This window comes from Dendrobates tinctorius, unplaced genomic scaffold, assembly GCF_039654945.1.
Source record: "Dendrobates tinctorius isolate UK_male_01 unplaced genomic scaffold, ASM3965494v1 ptg000022l, whole genome shotgun sequence".
In the NCBI taxonomy this organism is placed as follows: domain Eukaryota; kingdom Metazoa; phylum Chordata; class Amphibia; order Anura; family Dendrobatidae; genus Dendrobates; species Dendrobates tinctorius.
Window position 1 is genome coordinate 38,647,994 of NW_027361690.1, and position 23,981 is coordinate 38,671,974.

At 41.1% G+C, this 23,981-nt stretch overlaps 1 protein-coding gene across 1 annotated transcript in view; it reads left to right on the top strand.

Annotated features, from left to right (window-relative positions):
• The first annotated feature begins 324 nt into the window (after positions 1-324).
• Positions 325-23,981, top strand: part of LOC141084133 (peptidyl-prolyl cis-trans isomerase FKBP8-like) — a 146,970-nt gene continuing 123,313 nt past the window's right edge. The window contains exons 1-3 of the mRNA XM_073568605.1: positions 325-888; positions 11,567-11,736; positions 20,956-21,044. Coding sequence (XP_073424706.1) covers positions 537-888; positions 11,567-11,736; positions 20,956-21,044 — 611 coding nt within the window. The 5' untranslated portion in view covers positions 325-536. The remainder of the gene's footprint in view (positions 889-11,566; positions 11,737-20,955; positions 21,045-23,981) is intronic.

A 23,981-nucleotide genomic window follows, 5' to 3' on the forward strand; every position in this document is an offset into this window, starting at 1 on the left:
ACTATGTATGCTGTAAATTAGCTTGTTAAAAAAAAAGAGTTGAGAAATTTGGAAAAACTTAAATTAAAAAAAAATTCCTTTATCCCTTCTCAATGTAGTCATGAAATAAATAGCATAAGTGATCGAATAAGAAATGAATTTGCTAGTTTGCTCAATGATGCGGACTCTAGAGAACAACTGTTTCTCTGTACAAATGTTATGAAGTCTCATGTGCCCTCAGTCAACAGACTTAAGATCCTTACCAGAATGTAAATAGACAGAATGAGAGGGAAGAGAGGCTTATGCTAATCATTCAGTTAATAGCAGTAATTGAATTACAGACCTTTAGACTCAGAAGTTCAGGTTGAAGACCGCCAGTCTTCTGAGCTTGTGTTTCCTGCTCTTTAAAATATATATTGAAACACTCATTAGATAGTAAGTCAAGTCAAGACCAAAACATGATTTGACAGCGGGAGGAGTGAGATCTAAACCATCACATCACCCTTATTTAGATAGTTATATAACTCTATTTAAAAGTGGAGTTCATAAAAGAGGTGATGCCACAAGACATCCTCCAGACCGGGAAGATCCCAGATCCTACAGAACATGGAACCTCATGGAATACATCTCTTGAATTACAGCACAAAGGAGACCTTGACAAGATACCCACTGTAATTGTGCAAGAGACAGATCCACAACAGTGTGAACACAAGAGAAATGAAAGGATCCTGCAAAGGATACCTAGTTTTGGAAAGACAGTCAAATTTCTTTTGCCCCCCATCACCATAGAGGACAACACACCTGAAGAGGAGGAGATGCAGTTCTTTCAAGCAGTGGAAGAAGTACTTGAAGATAGAGGCAACGGCTTCAAATATATTTTCTCCTCAAATCAGTGGACGGATATTACAGGTATGGTAATATTTTATTCTATGTATTTATTATATTATTTTATGTAATTAATGTGACTAATACAGTGATCAGACACTGGAGGTAAGAAATAATATAGCAATAATGAAAAATCAATTAAAAAGAAAAAAGTTCTTGTATTGTCCTTGTGAAATCTTTTATTAATCCTGATTACTTGCGTGCAATTTCTTTCTCCTGCTAACAACTTGCACTGGGAGCAACAGCTTTACATAGACAAAAATGATGTAACATTTAACATTTTATCATACAGTGACATAAATATTATAAATCATTAAATATAATTATCTTATTTTGAGCTTGTATAAAGCTTGGTGACAATCTCAAGGGACTTTGTAATGGCTGTCACAAGCAATTAGCTGCTACTATTACCCATAGCAATAATAAATCAACTCTAAATCATCAAGCAAAATCAAGATAACTCAAGGATTTATTAATTTCCAGGCATTTTTTTTTTTATTTCAAAAGTAATAAAAGCTAAAAAGTAAAACTATCCTACAGAAGCCATTGTAAAAATATGAGCCAATTAAAAATACATGTTTCCAATTTCAATAAAATAAAATATCCTGTACTCTTTAATATGAACTGTACTTTTAACAAACTTTGCATGAATCAATGATACAAGTATATATAGCAAAATTTTTATATATATTTACAGAAAAATCAGTTTATTTCTCCACTTTTAAACCATACTGTATCTTAAGGCCCTGTCACACTAAGCGATCTCGGTAGCGAGATCGCTGCTGAGTCACAACTTTTGTGACGTAACAGCGATCTCACCAGCAAGATCGCTGTGTGTAATAGCGATCAGCGAGCGGCCCCCCTGCCGGAAGAAACCTCTGAACATTTCTTTGGTCGCTGGTCTCCCGCTGGCCAGCACGCATCGCTGTGTGTGACAGGCGGGAGACCAGCGATCAGGTGTAAAAAATAATAAAAAAAATAAAAAATATAGTTATTCTCACCTTCCGACGTCCCGTTCAGCCATCCTGACTCTCTCCACGCTCCGGTCCCAGTGATCCTTTGCACGAATGACCGCGAGACTTTGTTATCCCTCGAGACCGTGACATCTCGCGGTCATTCTCGCAAAGGATCACTGGGACCGGAGCGTGGAGAGAGGCAGGATGGCTGAACGGGACGTCGGATGGTGAGAATAACTATATTTTTTATTTTGATTCTATTTTTTTGAGCGATGGCCAGCGATGCCGGGCGCTCGGCATCGCTGTGCTGATCGCTGGTGAAGCTGTCTGTGTGACAGCTCACCAGCGATCACATAGCGACTTACCAGCGATCCTGACACCTTGATATCGGTGTCGGGATCGATAGTAAGTCGCTTAGTGTGACGGGGCCTTTACCATCCACCCGTATCTTATCATTCATCCTGAAAAACAGCTGAAATCCATCTTGCCCAACACAAGATGGACTGCCAGCACAGTGAGGTCTCAGATTACCTTACTCAGTCTCAAGAATTTGTTTAGGTGGGAGATAGGAAAAGAGTGAAAAGCAAAGAAACAGATTGTGGAGATTCTAGCTAACTTACGGCCCCGTTACACACATCATTGTCCCAGCAATCCCACCAACAATCCGACGTGGATGGGATCGCTGGGACATAGTTAGCTGATCGCTGGTGAGCTGTCACATAGGCAGACTCACCAGCGATCAGGACCAGCGAGAACGCTGGTATCCAGGGTAAACAGCGGGTATCTAAGCGCCGCGGCGCTTAGTTACCCGCTGTTTACCCTGGATACCAGCTCCCAGCGTCTGCTGTATGGTGCTGGGAGCTCGCTGATCGTTGGTCTCTCGCTGTCACATGCAGAGATGTGTGCTGCCCAGCGGGAGACCAACGATAGATTTATGGCCCAGACCATTAGACAACAATTAGCAATCAGCCAACTGATCGTTGCTACTTGTCACACGCAACGATATTGTTTCGACATCACTGCAACGTCACCAAACTGGTGACATTGCAACGATATCGTTCACAATATCGTTGTGTGTAATGGGGCCGTTAGTATAGAGCTGGATTCACAGCTACACTGCTCAGTACTGCTGTATATGTTTCTCCATGCCTCTGCTGCTTCTATATCTGTTCTACCAAAGGAAAAAAGAGAAGGAATCCCTGTTTTTGTGTGCTCAGTATATTGGATACATCTTAGCAGCTAGTTTCCACCCAGTCAGATCAGAGTCAATTGCAAGTTAGAGATAGAGCATGCAGAAAGGAAAAACTGGTGAAAAATGCAGGATACACATGATAAAATAGTCAAAAATCATGTACACATACGACTGTTTACTCTGAAAAGTTTCTTGAGTATATAATTACCTTTTAACCATGGCTAATATAGTGACTGCTAAGGAAATCTCAATATTTCAATTATAAAAGTTAATATACATAACTTTACCTGAAGTGGAGGTGAGGGGAGAGGAGGAGGTTGGAGTTGATCCCAGTGGTAACATGGATGAATCCATTGCAATGATTGCAAATCAGTGCATGTTGTAAATGCTGGTGATCACAGCTATCATGGAGAAGACAAGGGTAGTTTCCAGCACAACAAACTTAGTAAAAAAATCTATTAAATCAAGTTAAAAATTCATTCTAAACTAGACCCTCAGAGCCTCTACCTGCTATATCTTAACACGCATGTGAATATAAGTGTAAGCAGGTTGTGGGATGCAGTGACGCAAGGGAGGCAGAGCAAGGTTTAACCGTATAACAATTTAATTAGAACAATTAAGGAACTTCTCACAGGGAGATAACAGTTAAATGGAGACAGAAAAAGAAATGTAACAACAGTCCTGTTAGTAAACTTAACGCGTCCTTAGGTTCCTCAGATGCTGGGGATCCGCTGGGGGTTGTAGTACTGGCAATGGCCGTTGTAGTGTTCTCAGATGGGATCCCAAAATGAACGGTCCAACTTCTGGCGGTAACGGGCGGTCTCCGGTTTTATCCATTGAGCCCCTAGTCCATAACCTTGTGCAGCCAAGGTAAAGAGGGCTGCAGAAATCCTGGTATTAAGCAGGGAGGGGGGGTGATATCTGCTGTCCAGCAGAGGAGACCACAACTTAGTGTCCTGTTAGTCGGCCCGCGCTTCTCTGCACGAGTGCTGTCTTACTTTTAGTTGGGCGCACAGTGCTCTCCGCGCTCACCGTCCTGCTGGAGTGCCCAGGAGGTGTCGGCCGCAGTACGACACGGCGCTGATGCTCGGGGTGCGGAGCATGCTGATCACTCACCTGCCCTCTTCCTGATGGCGGGAAACTCCTCTGCTTCATGCACTTTTGGCTGTTTCCGGTTTAAACACACCCCCTCTTCCCAGGTCATGGTGCCTGTCCGGTCCCCTATTCCTTCCCCCAGGGAAACATGGGACGCAGCCTTGACAGTTCCAGACCTGGCTCAATACAGGTACCCACAGGCCGGTCCTCCTCCTTACATAATTATGCACCATTAACAATTCCAAACATAATATTTCCTAATGTAGCATACACTTGTTGTTTTCTGTTGCTGCTGCAAATACTTGATGATGGCTGTTGCTGCTGTCATTTGTCACTTGTAGATTTAACTAAAGCAGCAACCTTTTGGAAAGCTGCTTTGCTTATGGCTGCTAGCTAACTGCTGCATATTTGTAGGTACTGCATGCTGCAAAAGTGTTTGCCCCCTTCCTGATTTCCTATTCCTTTGTATGTTTGTCACTTAAATGTTTCAGATCTCCAAACAAATTGAAATATTAGACAAAAATAACATAAGTAAATACCAAATGCAGTTTTTAAATTAATCTCTTTATTATTAAAGGAAAAAGAAATCCAAATCAACAGGGCCTGGAGTGACAATGTGATTGCCCCTTGACACATAAATTAACTGTGGTTTATCACACCTTTGGGAAGCTGAGTTCAAATTCCCTAGTCACACCCAGGCCTGATTACTGCCACACCTATTCTCAATCAAGAAGTAGACCAAAATATCCTCAAGAGCTAGTCATCATGCCGCGATGCAAAGAAATTCTGGAACGAATGAGAAACAAAGTAATTGAGATCTATCAGTTTGTAAAGGGTTACAAAACCATTTCTAAAGCTTTACGACTCAAGAGGACCACGATGAGAGCAATTATCCAAAAATGGTGAAAACATGGAACAGTGGTGAACCTTCCCAGGAGGGCCGACTGACAACAATTACCTCAAGAGCACAGTGACGAATCATCCAAGAGGTCACAAAAGGCCTCACAACAACATCCAAAGAACTCGCTTGCCTCAGTTAAGGTCAGTGTTCATGACTCCACCATAAGAAAGACTGTGCAAAAATGGCCTGCATGGCAGAGTTCCAAGAGGAAAACCACTGCTGAGCGATAAGAAAATAAAGACTTATCTTCGTTTTTACAGAAAACAACTTGATGATACCCAAGACTTGGGGAGAATAATCTGTGGACTGATGAGACAAAATTGAATTTTTTGGAAGGTGTATGTCCCATTATATCTGGCATAGAATTTACACAGCATTTCAGAAAAGGAACATCATACCAACAGTAAAATATTGTGGTGGTAGTGTGATCATCTGGGGATATTTTGCTGCTTCAAGACCTGAAAGGCTTTCTTTGGTAAATGAAACCATGAGTAATACTGTCTTCCAAAAAATCGTGACCTGACCTGAAGCTGAAGAGCAGTTGTGTTATGCAACAGGTCAATGATATAAAACACTCCAGCAAATCCTCCTCTGAATGGCTTAAGAAAAAAAAAATAAGATTTTGGAGTGGCCTAGTGAAAGTTCTGACCTTAATCCAAATTTGATGCTATGGCATGACATTAAAAAGGCGATTCATGCTCGGAAACCCTCCAATGTGGCTGAATTACAACAATTCTGCAAAGATGAGTGAGCCAAAATTCCTTCAGAGCGTTGTAAAACACTCATTTCCATTGCAAATGCTTGATTTCAGTTGTTCCTGCTGGCCCAACCAGTTATTAGGTTAAGGGGGCAATCACTTTTTCACACAGTGCCCTGTAGGTTTGGATTTCCTTTTCCCTTAATAATAAAGGCCTTCATTTAAAAACTGCATTTTGCATTTACTTTGGCTAATATTTAAACTTGTTTGGCAATCTGAAACATTTAAGTGTGACAAACATGCAAAAGAATAGGAAATCAGGAAAGGGCAAACACTTTTTCACACAAATGTATATGATATATTCATATATTATTCAATGGCAAACAATCAGTACTGAGGAGATACCGGTAGAAAAGAGCCCTTTTTTTAAATTTGTTTGAACATGTGTTATTCCCCAATTATTTTTTAATTTTGCATAACATTTTCATTTATGGATTTTAGTGTCCAACTTACATAATAAACATACACCAGTGATTTTACAATCTATGAAATTCTGAACATTCTAATGAAACTTCAACAGAGAAGGTAACACTTTATTCTTTGCAATAGTATTTACACGGCACTAACATTAGATGTTTTACCCTGCTGACAACCTGCAAAATCCTAGTAGAATGTAGTATTTTATCAATAAGTTGTTTACAACCCCTTAAATTACGAGAATTGTAAATAGACTACACACCATTAAATCCTATAAATAACTGCTATTTCAATGGGCAGAATAGTCTGTGCTGATTTGACTCTGTGGTGACATTATGTGCAACAGTTCTAAGAATTTGGCTCATGTAATACGCAGTCTGCAACATCCCTGAGGTTGTTATTTCACAATGTTCCTATGTCAGCAGAGTAAGGCTATGTGCACACATTGAGTATTTACAGCACCAAAAAGCAGTTTCTTGGCAGTGTGCATAAAATTATCATGTTTTTGACATGTACTTTACTCTCGCTTTTTTTTTTTTTCTTCCATTCATTCATTTGAATGAGCGAAAAATATTGCACAAATGCTGAAAGAATTGACATGCCGTAGATTTGAAAAAATGCTTTTAGAGTATGTACACGCATGCGTTCAGTGTTTGCAGTAGAAAAATCTGTTGGCAGGAAAAAAGATGTGTAAAAATGTGCATCTTTTTGCTGCGTTTTTTTCTATTCATATTTTTACCTTCAATTGAATGGGTTAAGAATGCTGCGAAAACTTAAACTTCTTAAAACTTCTTCAAATCTACAAGGAAAATATAAGCAGCATGTGCATATGATTTCAGAAATTTGACTTTACAAATACAGTAAAACACTGCACATTTTCAGGACAAAAATGTGTTGAAAAAATATGTCAAAGATGGAGGAATGTGTGAACGTAACCTTCTAATTCAAATACCCAGAGGAAAGAAAAGAGGAAGTATGTAGATGAGATTTTAGAAATCTTGTTCACTTTGCTGGTACTGTAAAACATCGCATTTTTTTGTGGTATAAAAACAAGGCAAAAAACGAGTGAAAAGTGAGAACAAGTCCTAACAAGAGCTTGTATGAAGCTTTAAAGAGGTTGTTCACTACAACTTGTAGTGGCAGATCCATTTAAACCTTGGAAATAAGGCTTTGTTCAAATACCTTGTGTATCCAAATGTGCCTGTGAGTGGCGCTATCGCTGTCCCTCAGCTGCAGCTGCTTCTGATGTCCGGGGATGTCACATTAACTTCCGGATTTGGAAACTGACCCGGCATCACCGAGGTGGGACCCAGTCTCCCTGAGGGACTGGGCTGTGGGAGGAGTTTCACTGCAAGTCACTGCCCAGCATCATGAGGGCTTGCGACACTCTGTGCAGGAGAATGCATGGGTGATTCTCAGTGAAAACAGAGGAGCAAGAGAAACGTACTACAAACTAAAATGTGTCTATACCAATGCACAGAACAAGGGAAATAAACAAGGAGAATTGGAGCTGCTAACACAGGAAGAGAGATATGATGTCATAGGCATCACTGAAACTTGGTGGAATGATACACATGCTTGGAATACAAACCTTGAAGGCTTCAACTTATTTCTAAGAAACAGGCTTAACAAGAGGGGAGGAGGTGTTGCATTGTATGTTAGGAAAGCATATATCTCTACAGAGAACTAAGCTTCAGAGAATGGTAGCTCTGTAGAAACTATTTAGGTAAGAATACAAGGAGAGAAGAACAGAAAGGATGCTGTTGTGGGTGTTTACTATCGTTCTCCTGGACAGACTGAAGATATGGATGAACTCTTTACACATCAGAGATCTTTTTTCTCAAAAAAGATACAACATAGTGATAATGGGAGATTTTAACTGTCCAGATATTTGTTGAGAATCATTCTCAGGCAAAAGTAATGGGTCCAGAAAATTGGTATTTTCTCTCACTGACAACTTTATCTTTCAAAAGGTAGAAGAGAGAACAAGAGGATCTGCAATCTTGTACCTAATTCTTACTAACGGAGGAAATGGTTGAGGAAGAAAAGGTGGCTGGGAATTTAAGAGGCAGCGATCATGCGATCCTCAAATTTTGGATTACAAGTGGAGGAAGACCAGTGATGACTTAGACTTTAAGGTTGGACTTTGGAAAGACAGATTTTAATGAAAAGAGGGTAGGAAAGGTCCAATGACATGCTATTGTAAAGGACAGAAATGTCCAAGAAGGATGGGATATTTTGATAAATGAAATTCTCACTGAACAATCAATAACAATCCCGATAAGAAGGAAGAATTGGAAGCAATTAAAGAGACCAGGATGGATCAACACAAAACTTAAATACTTGCTAAAAAAAAAAAAAAATTTCGGAATACAAATTTGGAAGGAAAATGGGGGTGCGTCTTATAGTCCAAAGGTAGCTTATCGGTGGGCAGCAGTGGTGGAGCTGAGTCTCAGGAATCAGGGTCACTGCTACAGGGGCATGGTGGTGGCAGGAGTGAGGAGATTCTGCGGGCCCCTGGGCTGGAAGGAGGTGATGTCCCGGTGTTGCGAGGCTGCGGACCCTGGGCTTTCCTAAGATGTCGGCGCTGAATGGAGTCCTCTTTCCCATTGATTTCCCTGTGGTGTGCTTTTGGAAAATGGCTGCCAGAGGTGGCCCATGCGCAGATTGAGATTTCGGGAAAAGAGATCTGGAATGAGATCTCAATCTGCGCATGCGCCTCATGTTTATTTAAAAACATTATTTTCCTATGTTACTCCCCAAAATTTGGAATGCGTCTTATGGTGCGCAAAATATGGGATATCAAAGGGAAAGAGGGGGGCATATCTAAAGTAGAATATAATGCTGTGTGTGGGAATACAGGGCAAGCGTTATAAAAGCTAAAGTCAGTAATGAAGAGAGGTTTGCAAGGGAGACCAAAAGTAATAAAAATAAAGAATTTGGGGGGTATGTCAAAAGCTAAAGAAAAGTTAAATATGCTATTGAATTATTACAGGATGAAAAAGGTCCAAAAATAATGTTTAGAGGGCCGAACGTTTAAATTTCTATTTTGCATCTATGTTCTCCAAGAAAGAAAATGTAACATTAACTGATCTTCACTGTGCTATCAAAGGAACAAAAGAATCCAGACTATCTATAAACAGAGACATGGTGAGGGAACACTTTGCTAATTTAAATGAATTTAAATCTCTCCTGGTCCAGATGAATTACATCCTAGGGTACTGAAAAAGTTAGCAGAGGAAATTGCAGAACCACTAGACAGAATGTTTGAAAATTCCTGGAGAACAGGAGAAGACCCAGAAAATTAGAGAAGGGCAAATGTCCCTATCTTCAAAAAAGGAAAGAAGATGGAGCGAGGAAATTACAGGCCAGTGAGATCTTTGAGCAAATTATTAAACAGCATGTAGGTAAATAGATGGATAAGAATACAGTAATTAACCAGAGCCTGCATGGGTTTGTAGCAAACAAGTCATGCCAGACTAATCTAATTTCCTTCTATAATGGAGTCACTGACTGGGTGGATCAGGGAAATGCGGTAGCCATAGTACATTTCAAGTTCGGGATTTAAAAGGCTATGGTTAGATGGATTCATAACTGGCTCAGTGATCGTACTCAAAGAGTGGTAATAAATGATGTCACATTCAATTGAAAGAGTGTTACAAGTGGGGTATCACAAGGTTTTTTTCTAGCCCCAGTGTTGTTCAACATTTTTATAAATGATATAGATAAGGGAACTGAAGGTAAACTGATCAAATTTGCAGACGATGCAAAGCTAGGAGGGATAGCAAGCACTAGAGAAGACAAATAAATGATTCAGAAGTATCTAACTAAGCTTCAACAGTGGACAGCAACTAATAGAATAGTATTTAACAAAAAGGAATGCAAGATTCTACATCTGTGCAAGAAAACGAAAATTACATCTACAGAATGGGAGGAATAGAAATAAGCAACAGCACGTGTGGAAAAGACTTGGGTATACTAATAGTTCACAGACTGCACATAAGTTAACAGTGTGATGCAGCAGCTCAAAAGGCAAACACAGTTATAGCATGTATTAAAGAAGCAGTCTAGATCACATCAATTATCCCCCCACTACTACTTAGTCAGGCCTCATCTGGAATACTGTGTCCTGTACTGGGCACCACATTTTAAAAAAGACATTGAAAAACTGGAGTAAGTTCAGACAAGAGCTACCAGGATGGTGAGCAAACTGCAAACTATGTCCTACAAGGAACAGTTAAATTATGTGAGAATGTTTAGCTTGCAAAAAAGAAGGCTAAGAGGAGACTTAATAGCTGTTTACAAATATCTGAAGGGATATCACCGTATAGAGGGATCATTTTTATTCTCATTTGCACATGGAAACATGAGAAGCAAGAGAATGAAACTGAAAAAGCGAAGATGTAGATAAAATATTTGAAAGAAAAAAAATGTTGACAGCGAGGGTGATCAATGAGTGGAACAGGCTGCCACGAGAGGTGGTGAGTCCTCATTCAATGGAAGTCTTCAATCAGAAACTGGACAGATGTCTATCTGAGATGGTTTAGCGAATCCTTCATTGAGCAGGGAGTTGGATACAACAACACTGGAGGTCCCTTACAACTCTAACGTTCTATGATACTATAATTCTTTGACTCTAGGTCTCCCAATGCAAGCTACTATATACCTCATTGTCTCCTGCCACAGGTAACTCTCCATCTCAGGCCACATAACCAGTTTGCATTCAGACACAGTTTCTATGGCGGACACAGGTAATGCTATTTTCACCACAGGCTTTCTGGGGGCGTGAAAACTATCAATAACTGCAGGACACTGTAGGGCGTCACTCAGAGTGCTTGTGCAAGGTCAATGATTGAATGTATTTCTCCACTCAATACTTTTGATAACTATTCAATTCTCTGCATGTTAGCAGACTGAGCTCTGTCACACACTTCTCTGTATGATCTGTGTAGACCAGGGTTCCCCAATTCCAGTCCTCAAGGCACACCAACAGATCATGTTTTCAGGATTTCCTTAGTATTGCTCAGGTGATAATTGCTTCACCTGTGCCATACAAAGGAAATCCTGAAAACATGATCTGTTGGTGGGCCTTGAGGACTGGAATTGGGGAACCCTGGTCGGTGTAGATGACTAGTCTGGCTTAATATAACTAGGAAAAATAAAATGTCACTTAAACTAGCATAGATCTGATTCCAGCTGACCCATTCCATGTTCTGGGCCACTGTAGGAAATGTCTTATTAACCCACAACTCCATTTCTTTCAGGATTAAAAAGGCCAAAAAGCGTATTATTCACTGCCATACCTATCATTCATTTAGTTGCAGTAACAATAAAACAAAGAATAGACTCCAAAATATATAAAATATTTTTTTTGTGTCTTTCAGATGACAAACTGTTGAGGAAAAAAATTTTAAGGCCAGGTCGTGGTGAAGATTCAATACCACTCCCTGGTCAACAAGTAACTGTCTACCTTATGGGAATTTTGGAAGATGGAAGTCTGGTGGAAAAAGATCCTAAACTGTCCTTTGTTCTGGATGAAGGTGATGTTATACAGGTAAAGCTATGTAAAATTCAACAACTCCTGTTTATGACCAAGCAATGAACCGATCTGTATGCTCACAGAAAATGATAAGTCCAGACAGACTCCCATTTATCCATAATGGGTTCCACTGGGACTGATAAAGGGGTGGTCCACTACTGTACTTGAATCACTACTTCTTTAATGCTGCTTTTCCCCATGTAAATAAAACAATGCATCAAAGCCATCCCCTTAGCTAGTTAATAAAACTTGGGTGACACCATAGCATTTTTCTATTTTATTTATTTATTTTTTAACTGTATACATGTACTATAAACTACACATGCACTGCATTAATTATATATGACACTGACATCTTTCTATTGATCTATTCGATGTATATATTTATTCTATTGTTTCTATTCTGATGGGTCAAACTGTGAATTTACTGTACTTGGCTGATGAAATGTCGGGTTTCCTATGAAATAACGTAGTAACATAGTTAGCAAGGCCGAAAAAAGACATTGATACTGCCACCTGATGAAGACGGAATTGTTCCGTCGTAGCATGTTGTGGATTCAATAAACGAAGATATTTTTAATCACCTCATCTGAGTCCTTCGCGCTCCTTCCTGACTTGAGTATTTGCACCTGAAAAAAGACATTAGTCCATCCAGTTCAGCCTGTATTCCGTCAGAATAAATCCCCAGATCTACATCCTTCTAAAGAACCTAATAACTGTAAAGCCCCCGTTACACACTGCGATATCGCTAGCAATATCGCTGCAAAGTCACCGATTTTGTGACGTTATAGCGATATTGCTAGCGATATCGCTGCATGTGATACTTACCTCCGACCGGCTCCCCCGCTGGTAATTGCTGATCGCGCGAGAAGCTGCTGGATCATTTCTCGTCGGGCGCTTCCTGCGGCGCTTCCTGCTGTGACGACGAGCGACGCGTGGAGCCGGGTGGGAGGACGCAGGATCGCCATGTCTGACAGGTAAGTAGCGATCCCCGTCCCCAGCGATGTCGCTGGTGAGATCTGCCTGTGTGGCAGCTCACTAGCGACCACCCAGCGATACACCAGCGATCCTGACCACGTCATATCGCTAGTCGGGATCGCTGGTGCATCGCTAGGTGTAACGGTACCCTAAGATACAATATTGTTGCGCTTCAGGAAGACATCCAGGCCTCTCTTGAACCCCTCGAGTGAGTTCGCCATTACCACCTCCTCAGGCAGGGAATTCCAGATTCTCACTGACCTAACAGTAAAGAATCCTCTTCTATGTTGGTTGAAAAAACCTTTTCTCCTCCAGACGAAGAGAATGCCCCCTTGTGACCGTCACCTTCCTTGGTATAAACAGATCCTCAGAGAGATATTTGTATTGTCCCCTTATATACTTAGATGGGTGAGTAAAAATCGGATGGCACAAGCATGGACCGTTTGCCATGTGATTTTTTTTTTTCTCGCATGCAATGACTTGCATTGGCGAGTCCGATTTTTTTATCGGATTGCACTTGTCCATCTTAAACGTAGATGAGTATGAGCCCTAAAGGCATTGTCTGGGCTTATCATGAAAGTCTGTAGTCGTTCTATGTGACTGCAGATTTGTGAGCTCTCCTATCGCGTGCAGCGCACACTGTGAAGATTCTCTGATGCTGGCGTCTAGATTGAGCCACATTCTGAATAGACATGTGCGGCCTCGCTCTATGCAAGTGAAGTAAGAGAAGCTGCACACGCCTAGTTGTAATATGGATGGGAGTATGTCTATCACATATGTACGAGCACATGACTGGTCGATCTCACTGCTGGCACTGGAGAATCCTCACAACACGCCTTGCAAAGATTCACAAGTCTGCAGTCACATACAGTTGTGGCCAAAAGTATTGACACCCCTGCAATTCTGTCAGATAATACTCAGTTTCTTCCTGAAAATGATTGTAAACACAAATTCTTTGGTATTATTATCTTCATTTAATTTGTCTTAAATGAAAAAACACAAAAGAGAATGAAGCAAAAAGCAAAACATTGATCATTTCACACAAAACTCCAAAAATGGGCCAGACAAAAGTATTGGCAGCCTCAGCTTAACCCCTTCACCCCCAAGGGTGGTTTGCACGTTCATGACCGGGCCAATTTTTACAATTCTGACCACTGTACCTTTATGAGGTCATAACTCTGGAACGTTTCCATGGATCCCGGTGATTCTGACACTGTTTTCTCGTGACATATTGTACTTCATGTTAGTGGTAAAATTTCATTCAAATAACTTGCGTTTATTTGTGAGAAAAACGGAAATTTGGCGAAAATTATAAAAATTTCGCAATTTTCCAACTTTGAATTTTTATGACCTTAAATCACAGAGATACGGCACACAAAAAACTTGATAACTAACATTTCCCACATGTTTACTTTACATCAGCACAATTTTGGAACCAAAATTTTTTTTTGTTAGGAAGTTATAAGGGTTAAAAGTTGACCAGCGATTTCTCATTTTTACAACACCATTTTATTTTTAGGACCACATCACATTTGAAGCCACTTTGAGGGGTCTATATGATAGAAAATACCCAAAAGTGACTCCATTCTAAAAACTGCACCCCTTAAGGTGCTCAAAACCACATTCAAGAAGTTTATTAACCCTTTAGGTGCGTCACAGGAATTTTTTTGAATATTGAAAAAAAAATGAACATCTAACTTTTTTTCATAAAAAAAATACTTCAGGTTCAATTTTTTTTATTTTACCAAGGGTAACAGGAGAAATTGAACTGCAAAAGTTATTGTGCAATTTGTCCTGAGTACGCAGATACCTGATATGTGGGGGGGAACGACTGTTTCGGCGCATGGCAGAGCTCAGAATGGAAGGAGCGCCATTTGACTTTTTCAATGCAAAATTGGCTGGAATTCAGATTGGACGCCATGTCACGTTTGGAGAGTCCCTGATGTACCTAAACAGTGGAAACCCCCTACAAGTGACCCCATTTTGGAAACTAGACCCCCCCAAGGAACTTATCTAGATATGTGGTGAGAACTTTGAACCCACAAGGGCTTTACAGAAGTTTATAACGTACAGCGGTACAATTAAAAAATCATATTTTTTCCACAAAAATTATCTTTTCACCCCAATTTTTATTTTCCCAAGGGTAACAGGACCCTAAAAGTTATTGTGCAATTTGTCCTGAGTACGCTGATACCCCACATGTGGGGGTAAACCACTATTTGGGCGCATGGCAGAGCTCGGAAGGGAAGCAGCGCCATTTGACGTTTTTGGCTGGAATTGAGATCGGACACGATGTCGCGTTTGGAAAACCCCTGATGTACCAAAACAGTGGAAACCCCCAACAAATGACACCATTTTGGAAACTAGACCCCCTAAGGAACTTATCTAGATGTGTGGTGAGAACTTTGAACCCCCATGGGCTTCACAGAAGTTTATAACATAAAGCCATACAATTAAAAAATCATATTTTTTCCACAAAAATGATCTTTTCACCCTCAATTCTTATTTTTCCAAGGGTAACAGGACCCTAAAAGTTATTGTGCAATTTGTCCTGAGTACGCTGATACCCCACATGTGGGGGTAAACCACTATTTGGGCGCATGGCAGAGCTCGGAAGGGAAGCAGCGCCATTTGACGTTTTGGGCTGGAATTGAGATCGGACACCATATCGCGTTTGGAAAACTCCTGATGTACCAAAACAGTGGAACCCCCCCACAAATGACACCATTTTGGAAACTAGACCCCCTAAGGAACTTATCTAGATGTGTGGTGAGCACTTTGACCCCCCCAGTGCTTCACAGAAGTTTATAACACCCGGGCGTGAAAATAAAAAATTCATATTTTTTCCACAAACATGATCTTTTAGTCACCATTTTTTTATTTTCCCAAGGGTACCAGGAGAAATTGGACCCCAAAAGTTGTTGTCCAATTTGTCCTGAGTATGCTGATACCCCATATGTGGGAGAAAACTACTGTATGGGCACACGTCGGGGCTCGGAAGGGAAGTAGTGACGTTTTGGAATGCAGACTTTGATGGAATGGTCTGCGGGTGTCATGTTGCCTTTGGAGAGCCCCTAATGTACCTAAACAGTGGAAACCCCCCACAAATGACACCATTTTGTATACTAGACCCCCCAAGGAACTTATCTAGATGTGTGGTGAGCACTTTGAACCCCCCAGTGCTATCACAGAAGTTTACAACACCCGGGCGTGAAAATAAAAAATTCTTATTTTTTCCACAAACATGATCTTTTAGTCACCATTTTTTTATTTGCCCAAGGGTACCAGGAGAAATTGGACCCCAAAAGTTGTTGTCCAATTTGTCCTGAGTATGCTGATACCCCATATGTGGGAGAAAACTACTGTATGGGCACACGTCGGGGCTCGGAAGGGAAGTAGTGACGTTTTGGAATGCAGACTTTGATGGAATGGTCTGCGGGTGTCATGTTGCCTTTGGAGAGCCCCTAATGTACCTAAACAGTGGAAACCCCCCACAAATGACACCATTTTGTATACTAGACCCCCCAAGGAACTTATCTAGATGTGTGGTGAGCACTTTGAACCCCCCAGTGCTTCACAGAAGTTTACAACGCCCGGGCGTGAAAATAAAAAATTCGTATTTTTTCCACAAACATGATCTTTTAGTCACCATTTTTTTATTTGCCCAAGGGTACCAGGAGAAATTGGACCCCAAAAGTTGTTGTCCAATTTGTCCTGAGTATGCTGATACCCCATATGTGGGAGAAAACTACTGTATGGGCACACGTCGGGACTCGGAAGGGAAGTAGTGACGTTTTGGAATGCAGACTTTGATGGAATGGTCTGCGGGTGTCATGTTGCCTTTGGAGAGCCCCTAATGTACCTAAACAGTGGAAACCCCCCACAAATGACACCATTTTGTATACTAGACCCCCCAAGGAACTTATCTAGATGTGTGGTGAGCACTTTGAACCCCCCAGTGCTTCACAGAAGTTTACAACGCCCGGGCGTGAAAATAAAAAATTCGTATTTTTTCCACAAACATGATCTTTTAGTCACCATTTTTTTATTTGCCCAAGGGTACCAGGAGAAATTGGACCCCAAAAGTTGTTGTCCAATTTGTCCTGAGTATGCTGATACCCCATATGTGGGAGAAAACTACTGTATGGGCACACGTCGGGACTCGGAAGGGAAGTAGTGACGTTTTGGAATGTAGACTTTGATGGAATGGTCTGCGGGTGTCATGTTGCCTTTGGAGAGCCCCTAATGTACCTAAACAGTGGAAACCCCCCACAAATGACCCCATTTTGAAAACTAGACCCACTAAGGAACATATCTAGATGTGAGGTGAGCACTTTGAACCCCCAAGGGCTTCACAGAAGTTTATAATGCCAGGGCATGAAAATAAAAAAATCGTATTTTTTCCACAAACATGATCAATTAGTCCCCAATTTTTTCATTTTCCCAAGGGTAACAGGAGAAATTGGACCCCAAAAGTTGTTGTCCAATTTGTCCTGAGTACGCTGACACCCCATATGTGGGAGAAAACTACTGTATGGACACACGTCGGGGCTCGGAAGGGAAGTAGTGACGTTTTGGAATGCAGACTTTGATGGAATGGTCTGCGGGTGTCATGTGCGTTTGGAGAGCCCCGATGTACCTAAACTATTGAAACTCCCCACAAGTGACCCCATTTAGGACACTAGACCCCCCACGGAACTTATCTAGATGTGTGGTGAGCACTTTGAACCCCCAAGTGCTTCACAGAAGTTTATAACACTCGGACGTGAAAATAAAAAAATCATTTTTTTCCACAAAAATGATATTTTTGCCCCCAATTTTTTATTTTCCTAAGGGTAACAGGAGAAATTGGACCCCAAAAATTGTTTTGCAATTTGTCCTGAGTAGGCTGATACCCTACTTGTGGGGGTAAAACACTGTTTGGGCGCATAGCAGAGCTTGGAAGGGAAGGAGCACCATTTGACTTTTTCAACTCAGAATTGGCTGGAATTGAGATCAGATGCCATGTTGCATTTGGAGAGCCCCTGATGTGCCCAAACAGTGGAAACCCCCAATTCTAACTCCAACCCGAACCCCAACACGCCCCTAGCCCTAACCCTAGCCCTAACCCTAGCCCTAGCCCTAACCCTAACCCTACCCCAACACACCCCTAGCCCTAACCCTAATGGAAAAATGGAAATAAATACATTTTTTTTATTTTATTATTTTTCCCTAACTAAGGGGGTGATAACGGGGGGTTTGATTTACTATTTATGGCGGTTTTTATGTTTGGCGGCTGTCGCATGCTAAAAGACGCTTTTTATTGTAAAAATAGTTTTTGCATCACCACATATTGAGAGCTATAATTTTTCCGTATTTTGACCCACTGAGTCATGTGAGGTCTTATTTTTTGCGGGACGAGTTGACATTTTTATTGGTACCATTTTCGGGCACGTGAAATTTTTTGATCGCTTTTTATTCCGATTTTTGGGACGCAGAATGAACAAAAACCAGCGTTTCATGAATTTCTTTTGGGGGGGGTGCGTTTACACCGTTCCGCGTGCGGTAAAATTGATAAAGCGGTTTTATTCTTCGGGTCAGTACGGTTACAGCGATACCTCATTTAGGTCGTTTTTTTATGTTTTTGTCGGTTTTATGCAATGAAAACTAGTTTATATAAAAAATAATTATTTTTGCATCGCTTTATTCAGCGAGCTATAACTTTTTTATTTTTTCGCTGATGATGCTGTGTGGTGGCTCGTTTTTTGCGGGACAAGATGACATTTTCAGCGGTACCATGGATATTTATATGCGTCTTTTTGATCGCGCGTTATTACACTTTTTGTTTGGCGGTATGATAATAAATCATTATTTTTTGCTTCGTTTTTTATTTTTATTTTTTAAGGGGTTCGCTAAAGGGGTTAACTAATGGGACAGTTTTTTAGGGCGGCTCGTTACGGACGCGGCGATACCTAATATGTGTACTTTTATTGTTGTTTTTTTTTATTATTTCCAAAAAATGGATTTATTGGGGGAATATTTTTTTTTTTTTTCTAATTTATTTGGCGATTTTTTTTAAATTATTTTTACACTTTTTTTTATTTTTTTTTTTACTTTATTAAATAGTCCCAGGTGGGACATCACTGTCCTGTGACAGATCGCTGATCTGTCACATCACAGATCACTGTGACAGATCAGCGATCTGACACAGGCAGTGCAGAAGGCTTCCTCATGCCTGCGCTTTGCAGGCACTGAGGAAGCCAACTTCCGCAGGCCCCCGAAGGCCCCCGTCGCCATCTTGGATTTGGGGGCCTGGAGGAAGGGAGTCCCCCGCAGCAGCGCTGCAAATTGCGCTGCCGTGGGGGGCTCAGGGAAGCACGGAGGGAGTCCCCTCCCTGCCGATGCTTCCCTTTAACCCCCGGTACACCGCGATCGTGTTTGATCGCGGTGTGCAAGGGGTTAACGTGTCGGGGGCGGTCCGTGACCGCCCCTGACACATTGTGCCGGGTGTCAGCTGTGATAATCAGCTGACACCCGGCCGCGATCAGCGGCGCTCACCACGTGGGCGCCGCTGATCGCGCCGACGTACTATCCCGTCCCCGGTCATACGGGCCCGGGTACCGTGGATGGGATAGTACGTCGGATGGCAGAAAGGGGTTAATACTTGGTTGCACAACCTTTAGCCAAAATAACTGCGACCAACCGCTTCCGGTAACCATCAATGAGTTTCTTACAATGCTCTGCTGGCATTTTAGACCATTCATCTTTGGCAAACTGCTCCAGGTCCCTGATATTTGAAGGGTGCCTTCTCCAAACTGCCATTTTTCGATCTCTCCACAGGTGTTCTATGGGATTCAGGTCTGGACTCATTGCTGGCCACCTTATAAGTCTCCAGTGCTTTCTCTCAAACCATTTTATAGTGCTTTTTGAAGTGTGTTTTGGGTCATTGTCCTGCTGGAAGACCCATGACCTCTGAGGGAGACCCATCTTTCTCACACTGGGCCCTACATTATGCTGCAAAATTTGTTGGTAGTCTTCTGACTTCATATGCCATGCACACGGTCAAGCAGTCCAGTGCCAGAGGCAGCAAAGCAACCCCAAAATATCAGGGAACCTCCTCCATGTTTGACTGTAGGGACCGTGTTTTTTTCTTTGAATGCCTCTTTTTTTCTCCTGTAAACTCTATGTTGATGCCTTTGCCCAAAAAGCTCTACTTTTGTCTCATCTGACCAGAGAACATTCTTCCAAAACGTTTTAGGCTTTTCCAGGTAAGTTTTGGCAAACTCCAGCTTGGCTTTTTTATGTCTCGGGGTAAGAAGTGGGGTCTTCCTGGGTCTCCTACCATACAGTCCCTTTTCATTCAGATGCCGACGGATAGTACGGGTTGACACTGTTGTACCCTCAGACTGCAGGGCAGCTTGAACTTGTTTGGATGTTAGTCGAGGTTCTTTATCCAACATCCGCACAATCTTGCATTGAAATCTCTTGTCAATTTTTCTTTTCCATCCACATCTAGGGAGGTTAGCCACAGTGCCATGGGCTTTAAACTTCTTGATGACACTGCGCACAGTAGACACAGGAACATTCAGGTCTTTGGAGATGGACTTGTAGCCTTGAGATTGCTCATTCTTCCTCACAATTTGGTTTCTCAAGTCCTCAGACAGTTCTTTGGTCTTCTTTCTTTTCTCCATGCTCAATGTGGTACACACAAGGACACAGGACAGAGGTTGAGTCAACTTTAATCCATGTCAACTGGCTGCAAGTGTGATTTAGTTATTGCCAACACCTGTTAGGTGCCACAGGTAAGTTACAGGTGCTGTTAATTACACAAATTAGAGAAGCATCACATGATTTTTCGAACAGTGCCAATACTTGTGTCCACCCTCTTTTTTATGTTTGGTGTGGAATTATATCCAATTTGGCTTTAGGACAATTCTTTTTGTGTTTTTTCATTTAAGACAAATTAAATGAAGATAATAATACCAAAGAATTTGTGTTTGCAATCATTTTCGGGAAGAAACTGAGTATTATCTGACAGAATTGCAGGGGTGTCAATACTTTTGGCCACAACTGTACAGACTGCAGACAACCCATTTAATGGAGTGTATTACTTAGCACAATATTATTTCGGCACATAACTGGAGATTTTAAAAAATGCAAGCAAAATACGTGAAGATACTCATACGACATCCAAATAGTTCACTACTTTCACATTGTTTTAACTGTTAAATTCTTGTATCCCGCATATCTAACTAAGGTCATGTTTTGTGTATACAGGCTTTAGAGTTGGGTGTTCGATCAATGCAGCTCGGAGAAGTGGCATTTCTACTGACAAATGGCCTTTATGCCTTCGGCCTTCTAGGAAGGTATTTATTTTAATGCACATCATTGAATATTCACAATAAATTGGGGCTTCCATATGACATTCATTTTGGGCAATAATAAATAACCAGAGGCGAGTTTCACAGATGTTATCAGCAAGAAAGCTGATAACTGACATTTGTCATTGCATTTACACCCAGCGTTTTGCTCAACATGGAACATTTCCTTGTTGTAAATGTGACCACCAAATGTATCAATGTTTTCCATTATTTAATACACCATTTTAGTGCCTTCACCAAAATGTAAAAACTGAGTGTCGTGGTTAACCCCTTGATAGGAAGTATGACTTATTTATGAATGCATTTTTATAAGAGAATTGCAAAAAAGTCATATTTTATGTCAAATTTATCATTAAGGTGCGATATTTCATATATTTTCAGTTGTGGCAAAAGTTTGTAACATTTGCCCACCATTCCAGCTGATGTATTAATGCTGTTTTTCTGTGGGTAAGGACAGATTGGGCAGCACTGATGCAGCCACAATAGTTCTGAAACTGAGGGTTAATGGCTGTATGATTTTGCAAGACAATTGCTATTTTACCTGCAAAGGCAGCAGTAATGGCTCTGGGTGAAATAGTTTTTTTCTGGCAAAATCATGCACCTTTTTAACAATCAAATTTAGAATTGCAGTGGCAGTAACCCACAACATTTCTGCTGCATAACGATTGCATCAGCATGCACTTGTCTTTCGTATATCAGGCACCATCAGATCCCAAATGGAACTTATAAATTGCATCCAATTTTTACGGATATATTACCCTTATTAACCAAGGATATTGCATTTGATCAAGTGCATTACAAAATGTTGATGTATAAGTATTAATGTCGCGCAGACGTAACAACTTTACCCCCAAGGGTGGTTTGCATGTTAATGACCGGGTGTTATGAATGGGTCACCGAGGAGGAAAACAAGAGCAAGCTAAGTCACAGAAAACCGGAGAGGTTGGTAACTACGCGGATTGCAGACCCCTGATCCTAACTACACAACTAACAGCAGCCGTGGAGAGTACCTACGATGATTCTAGACGCCTTGTCACAGCCGGAGGACTAAATAAGCCTAAAGCAAGAAAAGGGGAAATCTAAACTGCCCCAGAGCAGACCCCAAAGGAATAGACAGCCCCCACACATGTATTGACGGTGAGACAAGATGAAAGCACAAACACAGGTAGGAAAATAGGCTGAGCAAACGATGGGGTCCACACTTACTAGAAAGGACAGGAAAGGAAAGATACTGTCTGCAATCATGCCAAAAAACCCTGCAAAAATGTCCAACACTTCTGATGGCAAAAAATACCCTGAAGTCACTAGACTTCTCCCACTATATCAGCACTCTGGCATATTCTGAGAACAGAGCAAAAAGAGGCCAATATCTAATAAGGGACAAAAAGCAAACTAGCACATACAATGACATAAGAGTGGAAATTCAGCACAGCTCCAGCCAGGGCTGGCTGACCACACAAAAAACTGAACAGACCAAACCAAATCAAATGTGAACATAAGCAGAGAACAACTTAGCTTGAGAAGGCTGGAACTGAGCTGGAAACTAAGACCTCAGGAGGCAGGAAAAATCACCAGCATGGGAATAGGGAGTCGGCTATCTTAAATCCAGTCTGAGACTCCAGGTGTCCACTCCTCATCCTCATTATCAGGTGGCAGGTCTCTGCCAATCAGATCAGCTTCATTACCTCCTGCCACCACCAGAGGGAGCCTGGAAAGAGAACTCACAACTCCTCTGTCAGCACAACCAGCTCCCTCGCCAGAAATCAGAGGCAGACCAGAAAATGAGTTCACAACACCAGGCCAATTTTTACAATTCTGACCACTGTCCCTTTATGAGGTAATAACTCTGGAACGCTTCCATGCATCCTGGTGATTCTGACATTGTTCTCTCATGACATATTGTACTTCATGATAGTGGTAAAATTTCTTTGATATGACTTGCATTTATTTGTGAAAAAAATGGAAATTGGGCGAAAATTTGGAAAATTTCACAATTTTCCAACTTTGAATTTTCATGCCTTTAAATCACAGATATATGTCACACAAAATACTTAATAAGTAACATTTCCCACATGTTTACTTTACATCAGCACTATTTGCAACCAAATTTTTTTTTTTAGGAAGTTATAAGGGTTAAAAGTTGACCAGCGATTTCTCATTTTTAAAACACCATTTTTTTTAGGGACCACATCACATTTGAAGTCACTTTGAGGGGTCTATATGATAGAAAATGCCCAAAAGTGACATCATTCTAAAAACTGCACCCCTGAAGGTGCTCAAAACCACATTTAAGAAGTTTATTAACCCTTTAGGTGCTTCGCAGGAATTTTTAGAAAATGAACATTTAAATTTTTTTTCACAAAAAATTTACTTCAGATCCAATTTGTTTTATTTTACCAAGGGTAACAGGAGAAATTGGACCCCAAAAGTTGTTGTACAATTTGTCCTGAGTACACTGATACTCCAATATATGCAGGTAAACCACTGTTTGGGTGCATGGCAGAGCTCAGAAGGGAAGGAGCGCCGTTTGACTTTTCAATGCAAAATTGGCTGGAAATGAGATCGGACACCATGTCTCCATGTCGCGTTTGAAGAGCCCCTGATGTGCCTAAACAGTGGAAACCCTCCACACATGACACCATTTTGTAAAGTAGACCCCCTAATGAACTTATCTAGATGTGTGGTGAGCACATTGAACCCACAAGTGCTTCACAGAACTTTATAACGTAGAGCCGTAAAAAATCATATTTTTTTCACAAAAATGATCTTTTCACCCACATTTTTTTTTATTTTCCCAAGGGTAATAAGAGAAATTGGACTCCAAAAGTTGTTGTGCAATTTGTCCTGAGTATGCTGATACCTCATATGTCAGAGCTCGGAAGGGAAGGAGCACCGTTTGATTTTTTCAATGTAGAAATGGCT